Raw genomic sequence first — 24,543 nt, forward strand, 5'->3', positions numbered from 1 at the left:
ATGCATTAGATTTTAATCTTTAATATCTAACATTATTGCTTTAGGAAACTTTTTCCCTGAACCAAGAATGGAATCCTAATTACATAAAAATATACACATATAAAAAGTAGCTCCCATTTTCCTGGGAAAAAACCACCCAACTTCTAGAATGTTCAAGTTTGTTGTTTTAATTATAATTAAAGTCTTGGTCACCTCACTTATTAGCTCTGTATCTTACATATTTAAATTAACGAAACTTTATTAGACAATTTTACAATTTATAAGTGTCAGGTTCCATTATTCAGGTAAATAGATTCCTCCCAGGGTGAATGTGTCCCTTCTCCCACCCACTAAGGAAGCAGCAATATACATTAGTTTCACTTGATTAGTAGAAGATACATTGCTGCAAACCCTAATTCTCTTATCCACCTTTATATTTAATTTGTGTGTATGTGTGAGTTGGTTAGAATGCACTGGCAATCTCCGGAACAGTCAACAGCACGATGAGCTAGGCTTGGGTTTTCGGTGAAGACTGACCGTGTCAGTCTGAATCAAGTGATCTGACTTATCCTCAGTAGCGAGAATTCTTCGAACTGCTTCCTCAAAAGCTGCTGCGACATTAGTGGCATCTTTTGCACTTGTTTCAAAGTAAGGATAGTCGCCGTTGTCCCTGCACCAGGCTTGGGCTTCTTCTGCAGATACTTGTCGTTCGCTTATGTCAACCTTGTTACCCAAAATCACAAAAGGAAAGCTTTCAGGCTCTTTCACATCTGCATAATAGATGAATTCTTTCTTCCAGTTACTCAAGTTCTGGAAGCTTTGAGAATCATCAACACTAAAAGTAAGCAGGCAACAGTCAGAACCTCTGTAAAAAGGCGTCCTCAGGCTTCTGAATCGCTCTTGACCGGCTGTGTCCCAAATCTGCATGGTAACAAAATGTCCATCCACCTCCAAATCTTTATTTAAAAATTCCACACCTATTGTATGGAACAGCTGGGTATCAAATTTATTAGTTACATATCTGTTCATAAGAGAACTCTTCCCAACTCCACCATCTCCAAGGAGAATTACTTTAAAAAGCGATGATTTTCCTGCCATTGTGTATCACAAGACCTTTGATTCCAAAACCCTGTAAAATAAAAAAGCACCATTACATTCTTCTAAACCTGTACATTCCTCTACATGTGTTTAAGTGAAATAAACATAGAGCCCCAATTCCTTTTTGCAAAGGGAATAGCTAATAGGAAAAGTCCTCTACTAAGCACTAAACCATGTGCCGGGCACTATCCCAGCAATAGTTCTTAAAACAACTGCTAAAGGGTTACTACTCTTCCCCAGTTGACCCTGACGCTGGCACTCGGCACAGGTCCGACCCCACAGAAACCTTACCCTTAACCACACTCTCTATACTCGACAATAATCACCTCTCTATTAAAATAAGCCCTGTCTCCATTGTTAAGATAGAGTAAGAGTGGCCAAGGACAGACATATATATAAACCAAAAGAAAAATACTGAGAGTGTAGAAATAACCCATGCACCTATGGCTAATTACTTTGACAAGGGAGACAAGTTCATTTAATGGGCAAAGAATCGTCTCTTCAAAAATGATGTTGATGCACACGTGAGTGGAGTTGGAGTGTTGAGACACTCAGGAATGTGATCTAATACTGTTTTGTAAAGGTTAAGATCCTCACATATAAGGATGTCACTATGAAAACGAACTTTTAAATCGGGAAAACTTTAGTGGAATCCTAAGGTTTTAAGGAAGAGTTTATAACTAAACACATCACATTTAGTACCCCCACCCCCTGCAAAAAAAAAGAAGATATTAGGAAAACTGGGCATCCATATCCAAAAGAATGAAAGTAGACCCTTACCTCATACCATATACAAAAATTAACTCAAAATGGATCAATGACCTAAATTTAACAGCTAAACTATAAAACTCTTCGAAGAAAACATATGGAAATATTTTCAGAACCTGTATTAGCCAATGGGATCTTAAGACTTTATCCCCAAAGCACAAGTAACAAAAATCAGATAAACTGGACTTCATCACAATTTAAAACTTTTGTGTATCAAAGGACAATAATGAGAAAGTATAAAGACAATAAACAGAATGGGAAAAAATATTTGGGAACCGTATATTTGGTAAGCATTTAATATCCAGAATATATAAAGAACTCCTACAATTCAAAACAAAAATACAAGCCAAATTTAAAATGGGCATGAATACTCAAATAAATGTTTCTCCTAAGAAGATATACAAATAGCCAATAAGCAAATAAAAAGACATTCAACATCATTAACCATTACGGAAATGCAAATCAAAACCATAAGATGCCACTTCACTCCCACTTGAAAGCTATCTTTTTAAAAAAAAAAAGGAAAATAAGTAATGGCAGGGATGCGGAGAAATAAGAACCCTCCTTGTACATTTTGGTGGGAATGTAAAATGGAGCAGCCACTGTAGAAAACAGCTTGGTGGTGCCTCAAAAGTTAAATACAGAACTACAATATGTCCCAGTAATCCCACGTCTAGATTTATACTCAAAAGAACTGAAAGCGGGAAGTGTGTAAGGGCGAAGAAACGGGTCTGGGTCGGTGCCGGCGTGCGTTTCCGGCTAGCGCGGCGACATCGTCCTGGCTGCAGACAGTTCCTCGCGAAGGAATCTTATTTCGGTGATTGGTTTGCCGCCAACGGCCGGCAACTTGAGTACTCAGCTGTCTCCAAGGCCGTTAGTCTCCGTTCATCTTACCGTAGGCTGAGACGACATGAGCAACAAAGAAGGATCGGGAGGGTTCAGGAAAAGGAAGCATGAGAATTTTCCTCATAACCAAAGGAGAGAAGGGAAGGATGTTAATTCGTCTTCACCTGTGATGTTGGCCTTCAAATCATTTCAGCAGGAACTGGATGCAAGGCATGACAGATATGAGAGACTTGTGAAACTTAGTCGGGATATAACTGTTGAAAGTAAAAGGACAATTTTCCTTCTCCATAGGATTACAAGTGCTCCTGATATGGAAGAAATATTGACTGAATCAGAAATTAAGTTGGATGGTGTCAGACAAAAGATACTGCAGGTAGCTCAGGAGCTATCTGGAGAAGACATGCATCAGTTTCATCGAGCCATTACTACAGGACTGCAGGAATATGTGGAGGCTGTCTCTTTTCAACACTTTATCAAAACACGATCATTAATTAGCATGGATGAAATTAATAAACAATTGATAGTTACAAGAGAAGACAATGGGAAAGAAAATAAGACTCCTTCCTCTGATGCACAGGATAAGCAGTTTGATACGTGGAGCCTGAAAGTCACACCTGTTGATTACCTTCTGGGAGTGGCTGATTTAACTGGAGAATTGATGCGGATGTGTATTAACAGTGTGGGGAATGGGGACATTGATACTCCCTTTGAAGTGAGCCAGTTTTTACGTCAGGTTTACGATGGGTTTTCATTCATTGGCAACACTGGACCTTATGAGGTTTCTAAGAAGCTGTATACCTTGAAACAAAGTCTTGCCAAAGTGGAGAATGCTTGTTATGCTTTGAAAGTCAGAGGTTCAGAAATTCCAAAGCATATGTTGGCAGATGTGTTTTCGGTCAAAACAGAAATAATTGATCAAGAAGAGGGCATTTCTTAGAATAATTCTCTTAAGAACTCTTAAGAGAGACCAGTTTGTAAGACTGTTATTTAGTATTTGATTTTATTTTATTGTGGCTTTTACATAGAATTGTTTTCAGTTGTACTTATTTTAAATTGTATACAAGCTGTACATAAAATTATCTGATTGAATCGTTCCTTATATCTTATTCATAAAAGCTTGCATAAAAATGCATATGTTCCTATTTCATATTTTGCCGATTAGCCTTCATTTGTATTGTGGACATGCTTCAGAGTGCACTTACTGCCATACCTATTTTAATTTCCTTTGTGTGAATTTTAGAGTGCTCATATTTAGTGGAAGCCATTTATAATTTAAATTGGTGATTTTGTTATATACAGAAAAGATTTCTTAGATATAATCTTGACTTGAGCTTCCTGTTTAAATGTCTTGGTAATATTGCACCAAGTCTCCAAAATAGGCGTATTTCATGAAACAAAACTTATAAATTAATAAGCTATCAGTATACTTTGATTTAAGTACAGTTTAGGAGGTATTGTAGTAAGAATTCACATTATATTCTGGTTAATTTGAGGTCACTTTGAACTCATAAGAAGCAGCCTTCCAGAAGAATTGACAGGTACCTAGATGTTAGTTCTTCCATTTATTTTTTTGTCCTTTATCACAGAAGATCTGATAGGGAATTGGAGCTAATATTGTAATATGTTCACTGGTGTTTGAGTTAAATTATATATCTGAACACAGAACTGAAAGTTCTAATCACTTTTAGTAGTGAGTATTTAGCAAGGTTTTTCTTGTCATTATATTACATTAGGCATGTTTGGAGGCTCTCCTAGTATCTCTTAGAAATTACATTTAAATAATTATAATGAAATTTTGGAAAATTTGAAATACCAAGTTAATCTAAACCTTTAGAGCTGTCCAGTTGTGTTAAGTGATAGTATAAAAAGTTACCAAAGAAAATTTATCATGTAGAATTCAGCAATAAGACAATAGTCAAACACAGTTGAGAATAACAGTAGTGGTCTTTAGTAATATTTAGAATTGGAATTTGCCTACTAAAATTAGTTATAAATTATTCCCTGTGGTGTGAAACTGACTTGAACGTGGTACTTTTGGATGACAGCAGATGTTTAAGCCCATCTGCTTTTGTGGGGTTTTGAGAATCTAGATACTGGATTTTATTTTTTGAAAGATTCACTGTTTGCAAGGGCTGATTCTTTGAAAATGTAATTATCCAAAAATAAAATGACCTAAAGAGAAAATAAAAATGTAGAAATATCTCAAAAAAAAAAAAAAAAGAACTGAAAGCAAGTGCTCAGACAGATATTTGTACACCAGTGTTCACAGCAACATTATCCACGACAGTCAATAGGTGAAACCCAAATGTCCATCAGCACATGAATGGATAAAGAAAAGGTGGTATATACATATGATGACTATTACTCAGCCTTAACAAGGAGTAAAGTTCTGATGCATGCTACTTCATGGATGAATCGTGAGGACATGACATTGAGAGAAATAAGTCAGACACGCAGGAACAGAATACTGTATGATTCCACTTACATGATACAGCTAGAATATGCAAATAGAGAGAGACAGAAAGTAGAGTACAGGTTACCAAGGCTCCACTTATTACTTTCTACAGGATCTAAAAGGCAAATGCATAAAATGTAATGATTAGTGGTTTTAGACTCATAGTGTATAAACATGTAATTTATGACAAGAACTACATAAAGGTGGGGGATGGAGGGGTATAGGAACATAGTTTCTGTATACTGTTGAAGTTGGTATCAAAACAAACGAGGCTGTTACAAATTTAGGGTGTTAAATTTAAGCCCCAAGAAAATATGCATGCTCATAGAGACAAGAAATCACCAGGGATGAAAGGTAGGGGGAATGGGGAATTAATGCGTAATTTATGTAGGGTTTCTTTATGAGAGATGGGAAAATTTTAGTAATGGATGGCGGTGAATGTGATTAATCCCAGTGAATGTTGTGCCTGGGAGTGGCTGAGACAAAAAAGTTCATGTTGTATACATGTTCCCATAATTAAAAAAAAGAAAGACAATGACAATTAAATGCAATACATGATCCTAGGATGGGATCTAGTAGAGGAGAAAAAAAGGCTCAAAGGAACATTTTGGGGACATATAAACAAAGTGGAATATAGAATATACACTTTATATCAATGTTAAATTTCTTAAACTTGACAACTGCACTTAAGGTAGTTATAGAAGTAAAAATATCCTTGTTCTTAAGAAATGAACATGGCAGTATTAAGTCTTCAAAGAGCATGATGTATACAACCTACACCCAAGTGTTCAGAAAATGGTTTGATAAATGGATAGACAGAATGATATGGCAAATGTGCCAAAAAATGCCAAATTCATGGATCTGGGTATCTGAGGGGTTGTTGGAATTCTCTGTATGAGGTTTGTATTATTTTGTCCTTAAGTTTGAAGGTATTTCTAAGCAAAAAGTTAAAAAAAATAAAATAAAATAAAAAAAGCAAAGGGTATCCCCTGTAATGGACATTTTTGTGGGATGTTATACAGCAGTCCTTAACTCTGAAATCTAATCAATGAAAAAAATAAGAGTATTTAAAATCCTGACATGGGGGGGTTGTATTAGGATTCTCTAAAGAAACAGAACCAGTAAGTATGAGATTTATAAAGATGTCTCTTGCAACCACGCAGATGCAAGAGTCCAAAATCCATAGCACAAACCATGAGGCTGGCAACTCCAATGAAGTTCCTTGATGAACTCTACAGGAGAGGCTGGCTGGTTGAAGAAGTGAAAATTCTCTCTTCTCCCTTAAAAATCTTCAGCTGATTGGATCAAATTCAACTGACTGGATTCTCTTGTCTGAGGGAGACACACCCTTAGTTGATGGTGGATGTAATCAGTCACAGATGCAACCAACTGACTGATGATTTAAAAAACTAGCCTTCTGGCTTAACAACCAGCCACAAAATATCCTTGCAGTAATACTACCAGTGCTTCCCTGACCAGAAACTGGGCACCAACACTTGGCCAAGTTGACACCTGAACCTAACCCTTACAGTCCACCTCTTGTCAACTTGGTGGCTATACACATCACCTTAAACCATACTTAATCTCTAAACAGAACACAATAACAGACATATATTTTGCCTAACAATACCCAACTGTCTTGCGTACAACCGGGAAACACACTAAATCTGTCCAGAACAGGCTGCAAGTCCTTAGGTAACATTCACTCTTAAACTTGATATTCTATAATTTAAATACTATAACATGAGCAATATAATTTATGTCATATGATAAGAAGAAAATAAGATATTTGCTTTATGTACCAATACAAACATAATCATAACAAAACAGGAAGGAAATATTCATTCATACCATCACAGTCCTCGTTTCTGTAACTGGTCACATGGTTGTAGTTCATATTTATCATTACCTTCTTCTACTACCCATTCCACGTTCCCTTTACCCTCACCAAGCATTTCATCTGGCCCTGTTTCTTTGCCTGGTGGGGTTACCCAAATCTTCAATCCTGAAATTTTTGGGCTACCTGGTAGTCCTGCCAGGATTGGGTTGTTGCTGTTTTTCATTGACTTTAATCAATGAACAATGGTGTGGTAGTTTGCTAATGCTGCCGGAATGCAATATACTAGAAATAGATTAGTTTTTATAAAGGGGATTCATTAAGTTACAAGTTTACAATTCTAAGACCTTAAAAATGTTCAAACTAAGGCATCCAGAGAAAGATAAGACCTTGACTCTGAAGAAAGGCCAATGTCTGTCACACGGAAAGGCATATGGCTGGTGTCTGTGTTGCTTCCAGTTCCTGATTCCAGTGGCTTCCTCTTTAAGTGTCTGTGGGGTAAAACTCTGGGTTCTGGCTTGCTTAATGTGCTGGTTTGAATTTGTGGACCCCAGAAAAGCCATGTCCTTTAATCCTCATGAAGTACTGCTGGGTGGGAGCTTTTTAATTATCCACGGAGATGTGACCCACCTAATTGTGGGTGGTAACTTTTGATTAGATGATTTCCATGGAGGTGTGTCTCCATCCATTCAAGGTGGGGTTGCTTACTGGAGCCCTTTAAGATGGAACCATTTTGGAAAGAGCTGCAGAACCTGTGCAGCTAGAGACCTTTGGAGATGAAGAAGGAAAACGCCCCCAGGGGAGCTTCATGAAACAAGAAGCGGGGAGAGAAAGCTAGTAAGCATTGCCATGTTCACCATGTGCCTTTCCAGTTGAGAAAGAAACCCAGATCATCATCGGCCTTCTTGAACCAAGGTATCTTTCCCTGGATGCCTTATGATTGGACATTTCTATAGCTTTGCTTTAGTTGGGACATTTTCAGGGCCTTAGAACTTCGGACTTGCAACTTAATAAATTCCCTCTTTTAAAAGCCGTTCTGCTTCTGGTATATGGCATTCTGGCAGCTAGCAAACTAGAACACTTAGCATCTCATGGGAAGGCACATGGGGACATTTGCTGGCCTCTGCATCTCCAAATGTCCACATCTAGGCTTCTGTCCTCTCTGTCAGCACACCAAACATCTCCAGATGTCTACATCTACATTGGCTCTGAGCTCCAGGCATCTCCTGGGGCTTCTGCATTTCCAAACGTCTATGCCTCTGTCGGCTCTGAACTCTTTCTTTCAAAGATGCCAGCAAACTAATTAAGACCCACCTTGAATGGGGTGGCGTCACACCTCCATCTAATCAAAAGGTCACACCCACAACTGACTAATCAAAGGTTCTACCCTAAACAATAGGTCTGCCCCCACAAGACTGGATTAGGAAAATAACATGGGGTACATAAGTTTTAAACTAGCACAGGGGGTAAGGATAAAACCATAATAACAATAACAAAAACAACAACTGCAAAAGCAGCTAACACTGACTAAGCCCTGTATGCCACTTACCCCCCCACACAACAAGCCTATGAAAGGCACAATTATCACCCCTATATTACAGATGAGGACACTTACTAGGGAAGGTTAACTACCTGCTCAAGGCCTTTTACACAACTAGTAAAAAGAGGGAGTAAGGCATGAATGTGACAGGCAGACTAAAGTCCAAGCACTTACCCAGCTAGGCTGCATCAATCTCAACTGCCTCTGCATTCATGTCTGAGGATTTTATTGTTGTTACAGGTATAAATAAAATAAGCACTGCAAACAGTAAGACTCTTTCAACTCTTGCTTTATTTTAAGATCTGCACAAAAACAAGTTATCCTGATGGAACTAGTGGTCTCCAATATGTTCACATACAGTGTAAAAAGCACATTCAAGTGTGCATATGTTTCATTAGAATGTAAACAGCTTGAAACCATTTTTAAATGAGATGAAGCAAACATCTGCAAACTCAAGCATATCTATAGGAGCCTAGCATTGTGCTGATCCGATTTGAAAGCAAGTTTTCAGCAACTATGTACTGAGTGCCTAAATACAGGCCAGACACTGAGGAGGGAAAGCTGATAGTCTCTGCCTTGTGGGGCTTGCACTTTGGTGGGGGTGAAAACCCTCACACAGGCTGTGCCAGTTTTGGAGTACTACTTGTGGGAGTAGCCAGTTTTTTCCAGTCTTGATTCAACACTGTAAGGTGACTCTTGATTAGATTTTCTCCAGAGATGTGACATCCCCAACTGTGGGTGTGACCTTTTGATTAGATGGAGTTGTGACTCCACCCATTCCAGGTGGGTCTTGATTAGTCTACTGAGTCCTTTAAAAGGGAAACATTCTGGAGAGAGCTCAGAGCAGAGCTGACAGATGCTGACACTTGGAGAAAAGAGACACGGATGTTTGGAGATGTTTGGAGCTCAGCAGACATTGCCATGTGGCTTCCCATGAGATGTTAAGCAAGCCAGAACCTGGAGAGAGTTGAGGGAAACCAAGAGATGAAAGCCAGCCCTGGAGAAGTGAGGAACCCCCACAGGACTAGAGGCTGAAAGCACTGGAGCTCAGGAGTAAGGGACCAGCAGATGCTAGCCACGTGCCTTCTCAGCTGACAGAGATGTTCAGAAAAGCCATCAGCCTTTCTTGAGTGAAGATAACCTCTTATTGCTGCCTTAATTTGGACACTTTCACTTCCTTAGAACTGTAAACTTGTAACTTATTAAATTTCCTTTTTAAAGTCCATTCTATTTCTGGTATATTGCATTCCGGCAGCTTAACAAATTATTACACAGGCGCATTTAGGTTAGAACAGCGGCAGGCACTGCAGAGTGAGAGGTACATGGTATAGAGCACAACTACTCACACTCAGCCCCAAACCAAATCACAACTTAAAATAGTGCAGGGGACTCTGCCCACCATCTCCCTCACTGAGAGAGAGAAAGAACCATGAACGTGAGCCCCCTCCATCAGACCCACACTCCTATGCGAGCCAGGGGTTTTTAAGTTTCATACAACTTGATCCCAAAAACACAAGCCAGATACTACAACTGCCACTTGGTTTTAAAAAAAAAAAAAAAAGGCGGGGGAGGGTTTAACTTCCAACACCAGAGGAAAACCTGGAGTAACCATACATCGGCCTCTAATGTGGCCTGTTCCCAAGCAATGTCTCAGGATCATATTAGCCACATGCTGTCCTTAGCATGCAGCCCTTACTAAGGTCTGATTCTCTGGGAGGACAATTTGACCCAGGGGAAGTGAGTTTGCTCCAGACTCCCCAGTGGAGGTGATGACAGGTTAAGCTCAGCAGGAGGAGGAGGGGACAAAGCTAGAACCACAAAGTGGGAGCAGCCCCTGCCACGAAAGGAAGCCTGGCAGGTACGCAGAGAACCCCAGGGAGGCCCCAGCATCCACAGGCCAGTGAGATGGGACTGCAGCAGGCCCTGAGAAGGCCCAGGAAGAATTTCTGCCTCTCTCTCCCCTAGAAATGACAGGGAGCCACTGACACACTATTAGCAGTGGGGCCACCTGACCAGGTGTGGGGGCCAGAAAGGTAATGGCTGCAACGAAAAAACAGGCTGCAGGAAAAGGTGGGAGCAGGGTGTTGTGGGAAGTGTGAATGGATTGCCATCATGATCCCTCTCAACTACCAAGAGTTTTAGTTGGGTTTAGGATTGAGGTGGCTATGCCTCAGACTTTATCCTCCAGTAAGATATTTTTCATTCTTCGTCTTGTTCTCCTTTGTTTCCCTCCTCTTGTTACCTGCCCAACCACTAATCATCCCTGAAGATGCACCTAGATCTCATTTCACCCTGAACCCCCGCTGTGCTAACACCCTGTGCACAGCTCTACAATTTACCTTACCGCATACAGGCACTGACCTGCCTAACTCTGGCTAAAAGAAATGAAACATGCTCTCCAAAAAGAGTCAAGTTACGTGTAAACATATTAACCATTCTAAAAGCACCCATGTTCCCCCCAGCAGTATTTAATTTTTTACAGTATACAAAAAATATATCCCCACACTGCCCTAAAACCACTGCTCCCAAAAATGAAAGAAAATGAATATTTGCAAAAATGTCCTCAATGCTGCAAATGGAAATTATCTAGATGCCTAATTGGGGGATGTTCTGCCACAACTTAAGAAAACATGGAAACAGAATTGTAGAAATAAACCACTAAGTGGGAAAAAAATAGTATGCACATTCCAATTACATCATGTAAAAGCTTACAGATTTTTATTTAAGTTTGGAAGGAAACCTAGAATAGAAGAATCAATATTGAGTTTAGTGTTCAAAATTCTGATTTGGTTGCAAAGTCATACTTTTTCTTTCAATACCAAAAGTATTTTTGACTTAAAGCTTAGCTTGACCAAATGCTGCAGTTAAAATGAAATGGTAATCATTTCCTTTTAAATTTTCCTCAAATGCTGCTACCCTCAAGACTTCAGAAACAATCGCTTTCCTGATCTGGAGAGGACTATGGTAAATCAGAACACAGGGTAAAGGATGATATGGTTCATATTTTAAAACTTCAACTGCTGTGTGAGAACAAAGGGAGAGATGTTTATTTGGTGTAAAATTTATATTTAGGGTAGCACATTATCTAATTTAACTTGTATGGTCAGTTTATTTGAACACCATAATTACACAGAATCTTGAATAGGGTGTGAGATCTTGTTGGTTTGTATAGATTAGTGTGATGCCCCCAGATGTATGCCAGAGAAATTTTGGCAGAGAATAAGAAAATATTTGCAAAATCCCCTTGAGGGACTGGGGAGAAAGGAGGAAATATTGAATTTCCCCATTTGGGGAATTCCTGATATTCTCACAAGCAATGGGGACAATATATTCAGTAGGCTGGGCCCTTGATTTGAGGTTCGTCCCTATGAAATTTATTCCTGCAAAGGAGAAGCTAAGCCTCTTATGATTAGGCCTAAGAGTCACCACCAGAGAACCTCTTTTGTTGCTCAGATGTGGCCTCTCTCTAAGCCAACTCAGAAGGTAAACTCTCTGCCCTCCTCCTTACGTGGGACATGACTCCCAGGAGTATAAGTCTCCCTGGCAACGTGGGACAGGACTCCCAGGATGAGCTGGGACTTGGCATCATAGGATTGAGAGAGCCTTCGTGACCAAAAGGGGGAAGAGAGAAATGAGACAATATAAAGTTTTAGTGGCTGAGAGATTTCAAACAGAGTCGAAAGGTTATCCTGGTGGTGATCCTTATGCATTATATAGATATTGCTTTTTAGTTTATGGTGTATTGGAGTGGCTAGAGGGAAGTACCTGAAACTTTGAGCTGTGTTCCAGTAGCCTTGATTCCTGAAGACGACTGTATAACAATATAACTTTTACAATATGACTATAAAAACCTTGTATCTGATGCTACTTTTATCCAGGGTATGGACAGATGAGTAAAAAATAAGGATAAATAAATAAATATAATAGGTTAGAATAAAAGGTTAATATTTTGATAGACTGGAATACTAGTCATCGATGAGACAGAGGGTAAGGGGTATGGGATATATGAGTTTTTCTCTTTTCTTTCTACTTCTTTTGCTGGAGTGACACAAATGTTCAAAAAAATGATCATGGTGATGAATACACAACTATGTGATGATATTATGAGCCACTGATTGTATACTATGGATGGACTGTGTGTGAAGATTTCTCAATAAATATATTAAAAAAACACTTCCTAAATTTTTCCATAGTTCATATCACACTGAAAATACAACTTGCTATGACACCACTCTTTGACTATTAGGAGTATTGTTGCTGTGAAAATTGTTGTGCACATTTTGGGGTGGACGTTTATTTTTATTTCTCTTGGACATACACCTATGAGTAGAATTGCCAGGTCATGTATAACTATGTTTAACCATTTGAGGAACTACCCAACTATTTTCCAAAGCAGCTGTACCATTTTACATTCCAACAAAATGTAAAAATAAGGATAAATATATAAATATAATTTATATATTAAAAAGAAGCAAAAGAAGAAAAAACAGTAAACTGGACTTCATCAAAATGAAAAACTGTTGCGCTTCAATGGACACTAGAAAAGTATGTGAAGGAGGTGCAAGGGTAGTTCAGTGGTAGAATTCTCGCCTGCCATGTGGAAGACCTGTGTTAGATTCCTGGCAAATGCACTTCTCCCCAAAACAAACAAACAAAAAACCAAACAAGCAAAAAAATTCAGCAATGGTGCTACAATAACAGGATACTTACATGGAAAAAGAATGAAATGTGACCCCGCCATACTGCATACAAAAAAAAGTAAGAGAAAAGAAAATCCACAGCATGGGAGAAAATATATGTAAATCATCCATCTGATAAGAGATGTATATCCAGAAAATATAAAGAAGTACTACAACTCAACACTAAAAAAGACAAATAGTCCAATCTAAAAATGAGCAAAGGATGTGAATATGCATTTCTCCAAAGAAGATATACAAATGGCCAAGAAGAACATGAAAGATGTTCAACATCTTAAGCTATTAGGGAAATGCAAATAAAAACCATAATGAGATACCACTTCACACCCACCAGGATGGCTGCTAAAAAATAAAAATAAAGCAAGACTATGACAAGCAGAGAGGATGATGAAAGACCAGAACCCTCATGCATTACTGGTTGGAATGTAAAATGGTGCAGGTGCTTTGGAAAATAGTTGGGCAGTTCCTCAAATGGTTAAACATAGTTATATATGACCTGGCAATTCTACTCACAGGTATATGTCCAAGAGAAATAAAAAATAAACGTCCACCCCAAAATGTGCGCAACAATTTTCACAGCAACAATACTCCTAATAGTCAAAGAGTGGAAATAACCCAAAATGCCCATCAACTAGTGAATGGCTAAACAAAATATAGCATATCTATTCAATGGAATATTATTTGGTGGCAATAAAGTGAAATGAAGTATTAATTCATGCTACATGGATGAACCTTGAAAACATCATGCTAAGTGAAAGAAGCCAGTCACCAGGTGCCACATACTGTATAATTTCACTTCTACAAAATGTCCAGAATGGGCAAAACCATAGAAACAGCAGATTCGTGGCTATAAGAGGTTTGGGGAAGGGGAAAATGGAGAGTGATTGTTAACAGATATGAGGTTTCTCTTTGGAGTGATGAAAATATTCTGGAATTAGACACTGGTGGTAGTTGCACAACTCAGCAAATATACTAAAAACTAGTGAATTGTATATTTTAGAAGGATAAATTTTATGGTATATGAATTATATCCCCAAACAAAGATGAGGTCTGAGAATTAGCAATAAGGCCCTAGAATGAGATTTACCCAGTTAGAGCTACAAATGTTCTCCTTGCCCCTTTGATGGTTTCTTTCTAAATCAACCAAATCTGCACACAGACATCACTACCTTAGGACGGCAATATGAGGCACTAGCCCCAATGGCTGGGGCCTATACAGCACACACTAATATGAATGGGAAGTTGGATAAGTCCATCACTGACAGGAAAAAAAGAAAAGAAACATGTTTTCAGCAGATACCTCTAAAATAAAGACCAAAAAAGCATTGTATGGCAACCCTTTCCTTTTTATGATACCATTTTTTCAACTTTTCGATTGTATACTTCTATCTTGCACTATCAAATGTTTATAAATAGTTTATCAGTAGTATCCTTTTCTCTGGCTTTCTCCAACCCATTGCTGGCCTCCAAAGCCATATAGTATGATACACCAAAAAGAAGTGAAACTGAAGCTCAGAGAATATAAACCTCTAATATCAATATTTGTGTGGATTAAGGCTAGACTTTTTTTTATTGATCATGGATGTGACTGCCTCCATTATTACAGTTAACTAAAACCATTTATTTCCTCTTTTTTTATATATATGATTTTGAACATGGCATCTCACAAGCCTATCACAATTATATCCCTATAACTCACCATCCCAAAATCCTTTGCCAGCTTTTACCTTTGTACACCTTCGCTCCCACTGTTTCCTGGCCTGGGATTCCCCTCCCTACCTTGATGGCTATGAAAATCCTAGTCATCCAGGGCAAAGTTCAGACGCATCTCAGCCAAAAAGCCCTCCAAGACCACCCCCACTACCTAATCTTTCTCTTTTCTCCCCTCTCATAATACTCTCCAGCTCTCACTGAGTCAAGCTCAAACCACAATCATTGCGTGAGTCTGTTTTCTAATCACAGTGGAAACTCTCTGGGAAGGACTCAAGCCACCTAATGCCACCCATTCCTTAATTCCATTTTGTTCTGCAACACCCTGTACAATGCTTTAATAAGTGAGGGGCCAAATGAATGCTGAATTGAGAACAAATAGCAAATTACTTCCTCCTTTGTTCTTCTCCAGCCTGTCTTCTATTTGTAATTTCTGTACTTACAATTCTGTGTTTCTCTATTCTATCAATTCTTCACCTATTCCATTTTTGAGATCTATAAAAAATGTGTAAGAAGGGACAAAAATATTGATTCTTACTTGCAAACCTAATGAGTACAAAATAAGTACTATTGACTGTTACAGGGAGCTGGTAGACATTGAAAAACTGCTACAGACCTCTAATAAACTACCAAATTGAGTAGGCTGGGTTTTTAAACTGCCTTTCTCGGTTTCAGATTTTGAAACACACACATCTTTTGTAACTCTAACTTTACCAGTGCTCTCTTCCAAACACTTAAACTGAAATTATTACTCCTGTTTTAAACACAGGAACAGATTTTTTTTAAAAATATTCACTGTTCTTTTTTACAGTCACCTTCAATGTCCTAGTTAAAGGCTTACCACTTATTATTTCATTTCATAGCTTGAGAAACTGAGGCTCAAAGAAATTAACCAGGGAAATAAAAGGATGGAAAATCTTGACATTTCTATTTTCGTTTGAGTCGTATTTATTTCCATGTATCTTAAAATAAGTGTGTCTCAGCCTAATTAGTTCAACTATTTGTTTCTAAGGTCTTCAAGGTTATCTTATATGAGCAAGAAGCAAGTCAAAAAGTCATTAAGCTTAAAGGGTGCAATCTCTACAAATATAAACAAATCACAATGAAATGAAATTAAAAATAAATTCAGTTCCCCCGTGGCACCAGCCACATTTCAAGAACTCAGCAGCCATATTTGTTCCCAGCAAAAAAGAAAGAAAAAAAAGGTCTGTAGAAAGAAAAAAGAAAATACTACAGGAATAGACAAACTTGGAGGTCAGACTTGCCAGTTGAAATAAATTTTCTAGTCAGCCACTGAGGCATTACCTCAGACAGGGGCAGCTAAAAAAGGAAAAAAAACTCTGTAAATCAAACCACACCAAAACTATCAGAGCAGCTCACCCTATTTAAAGATCTCCTTTCATAAGTAATCTTTTATGATGATGAATCATCCAATTCAGCTTCTGAAAAATATATATTAGCAATTTTCCTTAAAGCAAGACACCTCTGTAGTTAGGCATGCTAACTAATCATTAACTGTGTGGGGGGTGGAGTGGGGCGGGGGCAAGCTTGGTTAAGGAAGTAAATCTTTTCAAGCCCCTGTTACAAGTATAGAGCAGCGTGATCCAACACTTTTCTGACGATAGAAATGTTCTGTATCTGCTGAGAACACATATGGTTGCTGAGTTTTTGAAGTGTGGCTGATGCCACTAAGGAAGTGAATTTTTTAAATTTTATTCACTGCAATTCTTTTATATTTAAATTGTCACATAAGGCTAGTGGCAGCTGTATTGGACAGTACAGGTATAGAGCATGCTGAATTGGGAGTCCATGAGTGAACTTCAGGGAAGAAATGCACCCCCTAGAATCATATGTGAAATAAGAATGCGTGTATGGATGGAAGCTGGTGTGCTTGAGCTTTTTGCTGGAAAAAGTAAAAGGTTTCAGATTTTTGAAGGACTTTAGGCCCCAACAAATGACCTATATAGAGTCTGCACCATGTGTATATTGTGTGGTTCATTTGTGTGGCTCATAATACCCTCAAAATTTTTCATCTTTACTTCGTATCACTATTTCCCCCTTTTCTGTCACCTATTAGACCTTATTAATATTACACTTTGACCATAAACTGCAATAGTTCATGAAAAGCCTCACTCATGGGAAACTGCTAATCCTAGAGAATAAAGACAATGTTTGTCATTTGTTTGGTTTACTTTTTTAAGGACTAAGCATAAACCTACCTGTAATAACGCACTTACCTATAAAAGGCTCTTCAACAGTTAGCTATATGCCTGGCATTCAGAATTCTCCTAGGTCCGAGGATCCCAAATATCATTCTGCAGGGAAGTTGTCACCAGTTCAAAATGAGCTATGCAGGTAGCTTTTCATAAAGTTCAGTCTTCACTCTGTCAACAGTGTCCCAGTTTGCCCCATCAAGGCAAACTGACTTTCCAAACCACAAATGACTCTACGCATCTCTCCAGCCTCACAAAGGCAGTTCCCCCAACTGCCTCTATGTCCTGATTAAGCCCCCACTCAATTTACTACAAACAGGCTCCCAACCCCTCCATACCCTGGACTGTCAGCAAAACACCAGTCCTCTCCATATGGCCCATCAGTGGCAGTGGTATCTTCTCAGCCCTCAACTAAATGCCCTAAGGCACACAGGGCTCTCAAGTGTATAAAGAGAAAAGTACTTCTCTTAGAACCTCACCGTGTACCTTTCTAGAAAATACTTTCATGTTTGACCAGTATTCCCACCTGAGGCCCATCTAGTGGATAGTAAACTCTCTCAGGCGTTTGTCTGGATGTATACAACTCAAAATCTTGGATAGGCATTCAGTTTTTGTTTTGTTTTTTTTTTGTAGACCAATAAGGAAGTAGAGGCCCAACTGGTAACGTGTGTTGTGCATTATCACACATATAGCTGGAGGAACAGATGGGACCTTCATGTCTTAGCCAGGACTCAGCCAATCATCACTACCTCTATGCGCTAACAAGAGTATTAGGTCTAAACAGCCTGCCCCTGACCTCTTTCTCTCCCCCTCAGCCCTTTAACTTGCTTTGACCTAGACAGTCCCTTTTCTAAGAAGCCCTTAAATGTAGGTATTTCCCAAGGTTAAAGCCCCTACCTCTTCTCAAGAGATATCTTCCTGGGTCATTAAAAACCCCAGATTCCCAAAGTGTATGTTTATCCCTTTCTCTTCCACCTTCACCCTCCACTCTGGGGCCAGGCAAGAATTCCAACCCCTTTCATGATATGCCCATCTGATAAGCTGATGGCAGTTCAAACTCAACACACCTAAAACCAAGCTTATTGTTTCCCGTTTTCAAAGCTGGTTCTTTTTCTGTATCACCCACTTCATTCATCCATGCAAGAAATGTGTCCACATCCTCCCCTCAATCTGTCACCATTGTCTTGTTAGCTCAAGTAACAAGTGTCCTGACCAGAAGGACATTAGTAGCCACTCTTCACTGAATGTCTACCATGCACTCAAATCACCTGCAAGTTGGATACTATCACATGGGTTTTAAAGATCAATAAAAAGAAGTTCACAAAAACTAAATAATTTCCCAAGGTCTAATTAAGCAGCAAATCAAACTCCCACCAAATGACAGAAAAGGACTAAAAAAATGTGCAAACTCAAAGGAACCAAAACAGAGGAAACAATTGCATATGAGAGTCATGTGCAAAACTGAGAAGATGGAAAGCAGATGGAAAGCTGCGAGAATAAGCCAGATTTGAGAAAGCCAATTCCCAGGACAGAAGCAGCACAGACACCTCTCAGGGCAGGGTGGGACCGACACCACCAGGGTTCTTTGAAAGGCGGCAGATACCTGAAGTGCCCCCAACCCCTGCCCCTGCCAATGCACCTTTTCTCCACATCAGCAGAAGATCTACTAATGAAGTTTTTGCCAAAGAAAATAGGGGTGGATCGCTATGGAAAATGGGGCCATCAAGGGACAGTCGGCATACTAACCCTGAACTATGTTCTTTTCCTCCCGCCCCTTCCCTCAGCTCAGCTCCCAACATGTGTTAGCACCCAAAACTAGAAGATGATCTCTGGGGAAAATCAGGTGCCCAAGAGAAAGCGCTTACAGACACTGTCAGGAAGGTAGGGAGGGCAACTGAACGATGACTTTGGTGTCTTATCCCCTTACTGCTAGGCTTTGCAGTCCACAAACTGTAACCCAAAATATCAAGCTTCTAATCCTGCAGTTCTTAGACTGTATGCTGAGGGACACCAAGGCAAGACAGCAAAGTCACAGGGGCAGGGCAGGGTATTTTAAATTCTTCAGAGAAACTCAGATATACACAACACCTGTAAGACACCACACAAAGCACAGCACCAGGTAGTTCACATTTTCAACAGCAGACCGCACCACTTTCCTTCCATGAGATCCTATCTTTGCAAACCTTGGTTTTCCATAATTGCTGTGAAAAATATAAAGTACTATGCAAAAATCAATGTGGAATCTTCTCATCCAGCACCTTTTCATCAATTGGTGGTAGTTTATGGATTCACAGGAGAAGAGACAATTCACAGAACTAGTGTTATTTTACCTTCTGTCTTCAAAGGTATATTTTGCTGTTTTGTGATACGTTTTCAGTTGAAGCTGTCAATAAAACTCATTTCAATTTTCAAAAAAAAAAAATCAATGTGGAACAGGACCTAAGGGTGGTAGTTGTTTGCATCAAGACAAATACATTTTAAATTGTATTTAAGAATACTAGGACACACTCCAGAGAATTTCCGGCATTTACCAACATGTGGTCCTCATGCAGTTTTTCTGATGACCTGTTCTGATGTCCAGTTAATATATGTATGTATTTTCAGCTATGTTCATCTAATCACTGCTCTGATTAAATACACAGCTGTGAAACTAGCTGCACACTGTAGCCCAGTGACTTCTCACTTTTTTTACTCTGTTAGAATCATTAAACACGCCTTTGTTAGAACTCTTCATAGCAAGTTCTAGAAACAATTCTGTTAGTTTTTCAGGTTCTCTAACACTTACAACACAAACCCTCCAAGTAACCTGAAACAACCTTAGTTTCTGTCCACAAAAATCGAAGGCAATGCACAAGAACTTGGAATTTAAATAGTTCAGCTCTTTAATACCGTTCAGTTCAGCTGTTCTTCACACTTGGCTAATGAATGTGGCAAGGGAATGAATGTATCAAGTTGTTCTAGACTGTTTCTCCACCCCCTTGCCAAACAATAGCATACATTTGTAAAGCGTCAGGCCTAGGACAAAAGCTGAGTGTGTGACCACAGACTCCCCTCGATGAAATGAGCTGGGTTTTGTGAAAGCCAGAAGGTGACGCCTCAACCACACACTTCACTTTTATATGCTTTCCAAAATCCACCCAGGTCTCCCACCACCCCATGCTGCTGTAGTTACTCCCTCACTTCCATTCATTTACAGCTAGTCATCCTCTCCATGTGCACGATAAGCCACATCATTCCAAAACCTGTACCCACTAGGGTAAAAAATTAACAGAAAGTAATGGGAAAATCCAGAGTGTGGAAATACCCAGAGCACAACTGCAAAACACGTCTCACATTGATTTCTCCTCCAAACTACCCAACTAGCAGGCCAACCCATCAACAGCCAGTGTGGCCACCTGGGACTGCTTTGGTCACCTCCCCATCCATCATAAGGCAGCCAGGCTCCCCTCTACCTAAATGAGAGTGATAGGGTCTCCTGAAGTTTCATTTTCATCAGTTGGCCACCAAACTCCCTGAGGTGTTTCAGGAATACTAACAACAATAACAAAAACTTCTTAATAAACGCTGATGATCTAGTTCGTCACAAGCCCTAATTTCTTGTCTGGGTTTTGACTAACAAATTTATTATCTAGATAGCTTTCAAGTTAGATGCGTTGCACAAACACATACGCACACTTTCTTGGGCTCATTTCCTCCTGCTGCTTTAACCAACAAATTGCCTAAGGCAGAACTACTTAACAGCCAACAATTTGCCTTCTCTACTTGGGATCATATAATCTCAAACAGATTATTGAGTACAACCTTCTCATTTTACAAAGAACAATTTGGCGACCTAACTTGGCCTGAGTAGCAAGCCAACTAATGACAGGGCAAGATTCCTCCCAAGCTAGCGAGTGTTCTTCCTGCACCAATTCCTACTGACCCTTCCCAGGAGAAAACACCAATAAGGAAAAAACGTACATCTCTCTGTTAGATCCCATGCCCTATCAGCTGTTGAGGTGTATAATTTAGCATCCTTCCTCTCCACAGCAGATAACTCCTGATAAGAAGCAGAGAAATCTACTGATTAGAAAAGAATATGCTTATCCATCAGGATGACTCAAAAACCAAAGGTGTCCACAAAAACACGCTATGTTGACTGCGTGATTAGCAATTTCAAAGGTGATTCCTAAAAAGAGCTCCAACTCTGTTTAACTCCCCCTCTCAATTAATCACTCCTAAAGTCCATCTAATAGTTGATAGTCACATTTGTCACTGGAGTGCAAGCAGTACATATTTTGAAGGGCCTAGTCTTAGGCAGGCACAGTGAGAACAGGATGGAAAACACAAGAAGGTAAACTATAATGATGCCAAAGTGATCTAAAAAAAAAACGCTACATCTATTTCTTGATTTCAGTAACAAAACGCATGCATAGCTATGTATGATCCTGTCTCCTGAGGCTAAAATTAAGGAAGAATTTTATGCGCAACAAAAATGGCTTCTTGATTTGATTCTTGTAAAAGTTCCCATGTCAAGTGTACAAAGCTCTAAAGAACAAATCTGCTTTTTCCCGTTTTATCTAAGTCTGCCCACAGGAAACGCAATGATAGAAGGACTTGGTGCAGGGTGTGAAGCTATTTTGTTGCTGTTGTTTTGAACGAACACCTGGCCCCTGTCCTTAAGGAACCCAGGCAATACGTTCTGTTCTAGGATACATCAGAACCTGTTCTTTTGGGATTGTGATTAGACTGTAAGCTTTGGGAAGGCAAGGTCCCAACTGTTCTTCGATCACCAGCATCTTTGTATCACATGTCCAAGGCCACTCAGAAAATGTCTGACATGGTGGCAGTAATGTAGGAACTAAACTCACTAAGTCCACTTCCATGGCTCCAAAGAGTTCTCACATTCTTTCTGACACTTTGGCCTTAAAACAAAATATGAATTCTATGACCAGAAATTATTTGCTCATTCCCTAAGCTTTCAAATGAGTGAATGAATAGACCTTTGGTTTAAGAGAAATTTCATCAAGTTCTTGATTTTTAACCCTGCTCTTTCTTGAAGGGAAGTTATCAACTAGGACACCAGTATTTTACTTGAAGAACTTCAGAAGCGATTGGGACACGAGCTCCAGAATTGTACAGACTGCTCAAAAGCAGGGTTTCTCAAGCCTGGCACTAATTACATTTGGGGCCATATAACTTTTTGTTGCAGGGGACTGTCTTGTACAATGTAGGATGTTTAGCGGCATCCCTGGGCTTCACCCACTAGACTAGCACCCCATCCACCCATCCAGTTGTGACAATACAAAATGTCTTTAGACATTGCCAAACGCCCCCTGGAAAGCAACACACACATCAAGAATGACTGCTCAACCACACAGGTCTACGTGGAATTCCGGCTCTGCTCCTCACTCTCCCTGGGGCCCTGGGTAAGAGATCTAACCTTCCCAAGTCCCAGCAGATTCCCCATCTCTAAAATGCTGTTAGAATTAAAGAAAATGATATGTGGACAGGATTTACATGCACAGAAGATTCAGAGTCTGAAGGGATGCCCAATAAATGGTAAGAAATGAAGAGATTTTAAAAACTATTTTCTAGAACCAAAAGAGCTTCTTTTCAGGTCTCCAGAGAACAACTGTCTGGATGGAAGAGGGGGTTGAGATTGCGAAAGGAAGGCAAAGAGAAGACAGATGATAGAAGAGAATGGCGCTAAATACTCCCCAAGGTACACCCTTGGTCTCCAAGAACCCTGCTCAGAATCAAGGTCAACAACTCTCTGCTCGGTGTCTGCCTGTCTACTTTATACCCCAAAATAATAAACCAAAAATATCCCCAAATCACAAAACTCTTCCAAAATAAATGTTACCAAACCAGAAACTTCTGAGGGAGTATATGGGCAAGAGGAGTTTACTACAATGTCTACCAAAAAAATCTTGAAAGCACCAGACTGCCGTACCACTGTCTGTCTTACATTTGGGAATGTAAAGAGGATACTGAGAGTTCTAAACAAATACTAAAGATGACTTCTAAAAGAGAAATTAAGAACAGGCTGCTTAAAAACCCCTTACTGAATAGTTCTGGGTTTCCCTCATGTCTCCAGTTTTGCTCCACTGAGCAGCTTTTGAGATCACAGGCAATTTTGGGATTTTCCATGACAGTGGTGCCAGAGACAGAAAGACAAACATATTAAAGGCAAAAAAGAGCAATCAAATTCTGTCCATTAATTTCATCAGGACACGGAAATCCTATAAAAAGATGGTGGTCACATGGTAATTTGGAAACTAACAGAAGTTATTCCTCAAAAGAACCGTGGTCACGGGATGTGTCACTACTTCAAAAAAACAAATGAAAAACCCTCCACCGACTATTTGGGTCAGCACTTAAAATTCTCAGCTTGCCTTTTTCCTTCCTAAGCTGGAAGGCAGAAAGAAACACGATTCTGAAATCTTAACCAGCCTCTCAATCAGATAATGCCCCAAACCGCCTCCAGCCCAGAAGACTTGGCTTTACATTCCACACTGCTCACCTGAGGGGTCACAAGATGTTAGTAAACGTTGGGACAGGTAGAATGTCAGAGGCCATCACAAATCAAGGGGATGCGCAGGAGGCACGGCCGCCTTTTCTTTCCCTACATGAAGGCGGCGGGTGGAGGGGAGGGTTGGGCTTGGGTAGGCTGCTGGGGTGTGTGCGTGTCCCCGGGTGATTGGGTGCGTTTCTCTGGGTGTGCGCGTTCCTGGGAGTTTGAGTGGGTGGGTGGGTGGATGGGTTGAGGGGGGGCGGTTTCCCAGGGGTCTGCGTACGTCTACCGCCCCGGCAGTTTGGGCGTCCGTCTGTGTCCCCGGGGTGTCTGTGTGCGCGCCCCTCTCCCCGGGGTGTGGGGACGTGGACGCGCCTTTCTCCTGCGTCAGTCAGTGGCGGCGGCGGGTGAGGGGGAACAAGAAACCGACAACCCATCCCAACCCCTACGCGAGGAAGGCGAAGGAGCCGCGCGCCTCCCCATGGGCGCCGGGCCCGACCCCCACGAGCGCCCGCGCGCGCCGGCGCTCCAACTTCCCGAGGCCGCGGCCGCGCTAGGCGCCGGCGGGCCGACCCCCCAGACGGGCCGGGAGGGGTGTCCCGCGCCCGGCTCACCTCGCGGCCGCAGGGACGACACCCCGAGCGCTCCGGGCCGGTCCGTCCGGGGGCGCTGGGGAAGGAGAGAGGATCCGGGACGGGACAGGACGGGACGGGCGGGAGGTGACGACTCTGCTACCGGACTCGGGCTCCAGCAGATCCCATCCAGCGCCCGGAGAACAACATGGCGACCGGGCGGGGCGGGGCAGGGGGCGGGGCCTCAGTGTTGCCCCGCCCCCGTCCTAAATCACGATTTTCCATAGTCTGGCCTGCTCCCTCTGTGGCCGGGATTGCGCTGGGAAGAGGGC

General features: G+C 40.6%; 1 protein-coding gene and 1 pseudogene across 3 annotated transcripts; one reads left to right on the forward strand and one right to left on the reverse strand.

The window, feature by feature from the left end:
* Positions 1 to 24,436, reverse strand: RAB9A (RAB9A, member RAS oncogene family). Of its 3 annotated transcripts, none has more exons than XM_077146321.1 (2): positions 23,649 to 24,053; positions 1 to 1,108 (listed from the first exon to the last, which is right to left on the reverse strand). In XM_077146321.1, exon 2 carries the CDS (start codon positions 1,075 to 1,077, stop codon positions 472 to 474), a length of 606 nt encoding a protein of 201 aa, XP_077002436.1. In that variant the 5' UTR covers positions 1,078 to 1,108; positions 23,649 to 24,053; the 3' UTR covers positions 1 to 471. The 3 variants fall into 3 exon arrangements, with proteins under 3 accessions (XP_077002436.1, XP_077002437.1, XP_077002433.1); XM_077146322.1 differs by lacking the exon at positions 23,649 to 24,053 and adding an exon at positions 23,191 to 23,635; XM_077146318.1 differs by lacking the exon at positions 23,649 to 24,053 and adding an exon at positions 24,254 to 24,436 and having other exon boundaries at positions 2 to 1,108.
* Positions 2,539 to 4,025, forward strand: LOC143671255 (translin-associated protein X pseudogene; annotated as a pseudogene).
* Positions 24,437 to 24,543: the final 107 nt, after the last annotated feature.

This window comes from Tamandua tetradactyla, chromosome X (assembly GCF_023851605.1).
Source record: "Tamandua tetradactyla isolate mTamTet1 chromosome X, mTamTet1.pri, whole genome shotgun sequence".
In the NCBI taxonomy this organism is placed as follows: Eukaryota; Metazoa; Chordata; class Mammalia; order Pilosa; family Myrmecophagidae; genus Tamandua; species Tamandua tetradactyla.

Excerpts from the sequence above, each read along its gene's own strand:
- RAB9A (XM_077146321.1), bottom strand. The coding sequence starts at position 1,077 with ATGGCAGGAAAATCATCGCTTTTTAAAGTAATTCTCCTTGGAGATGGT.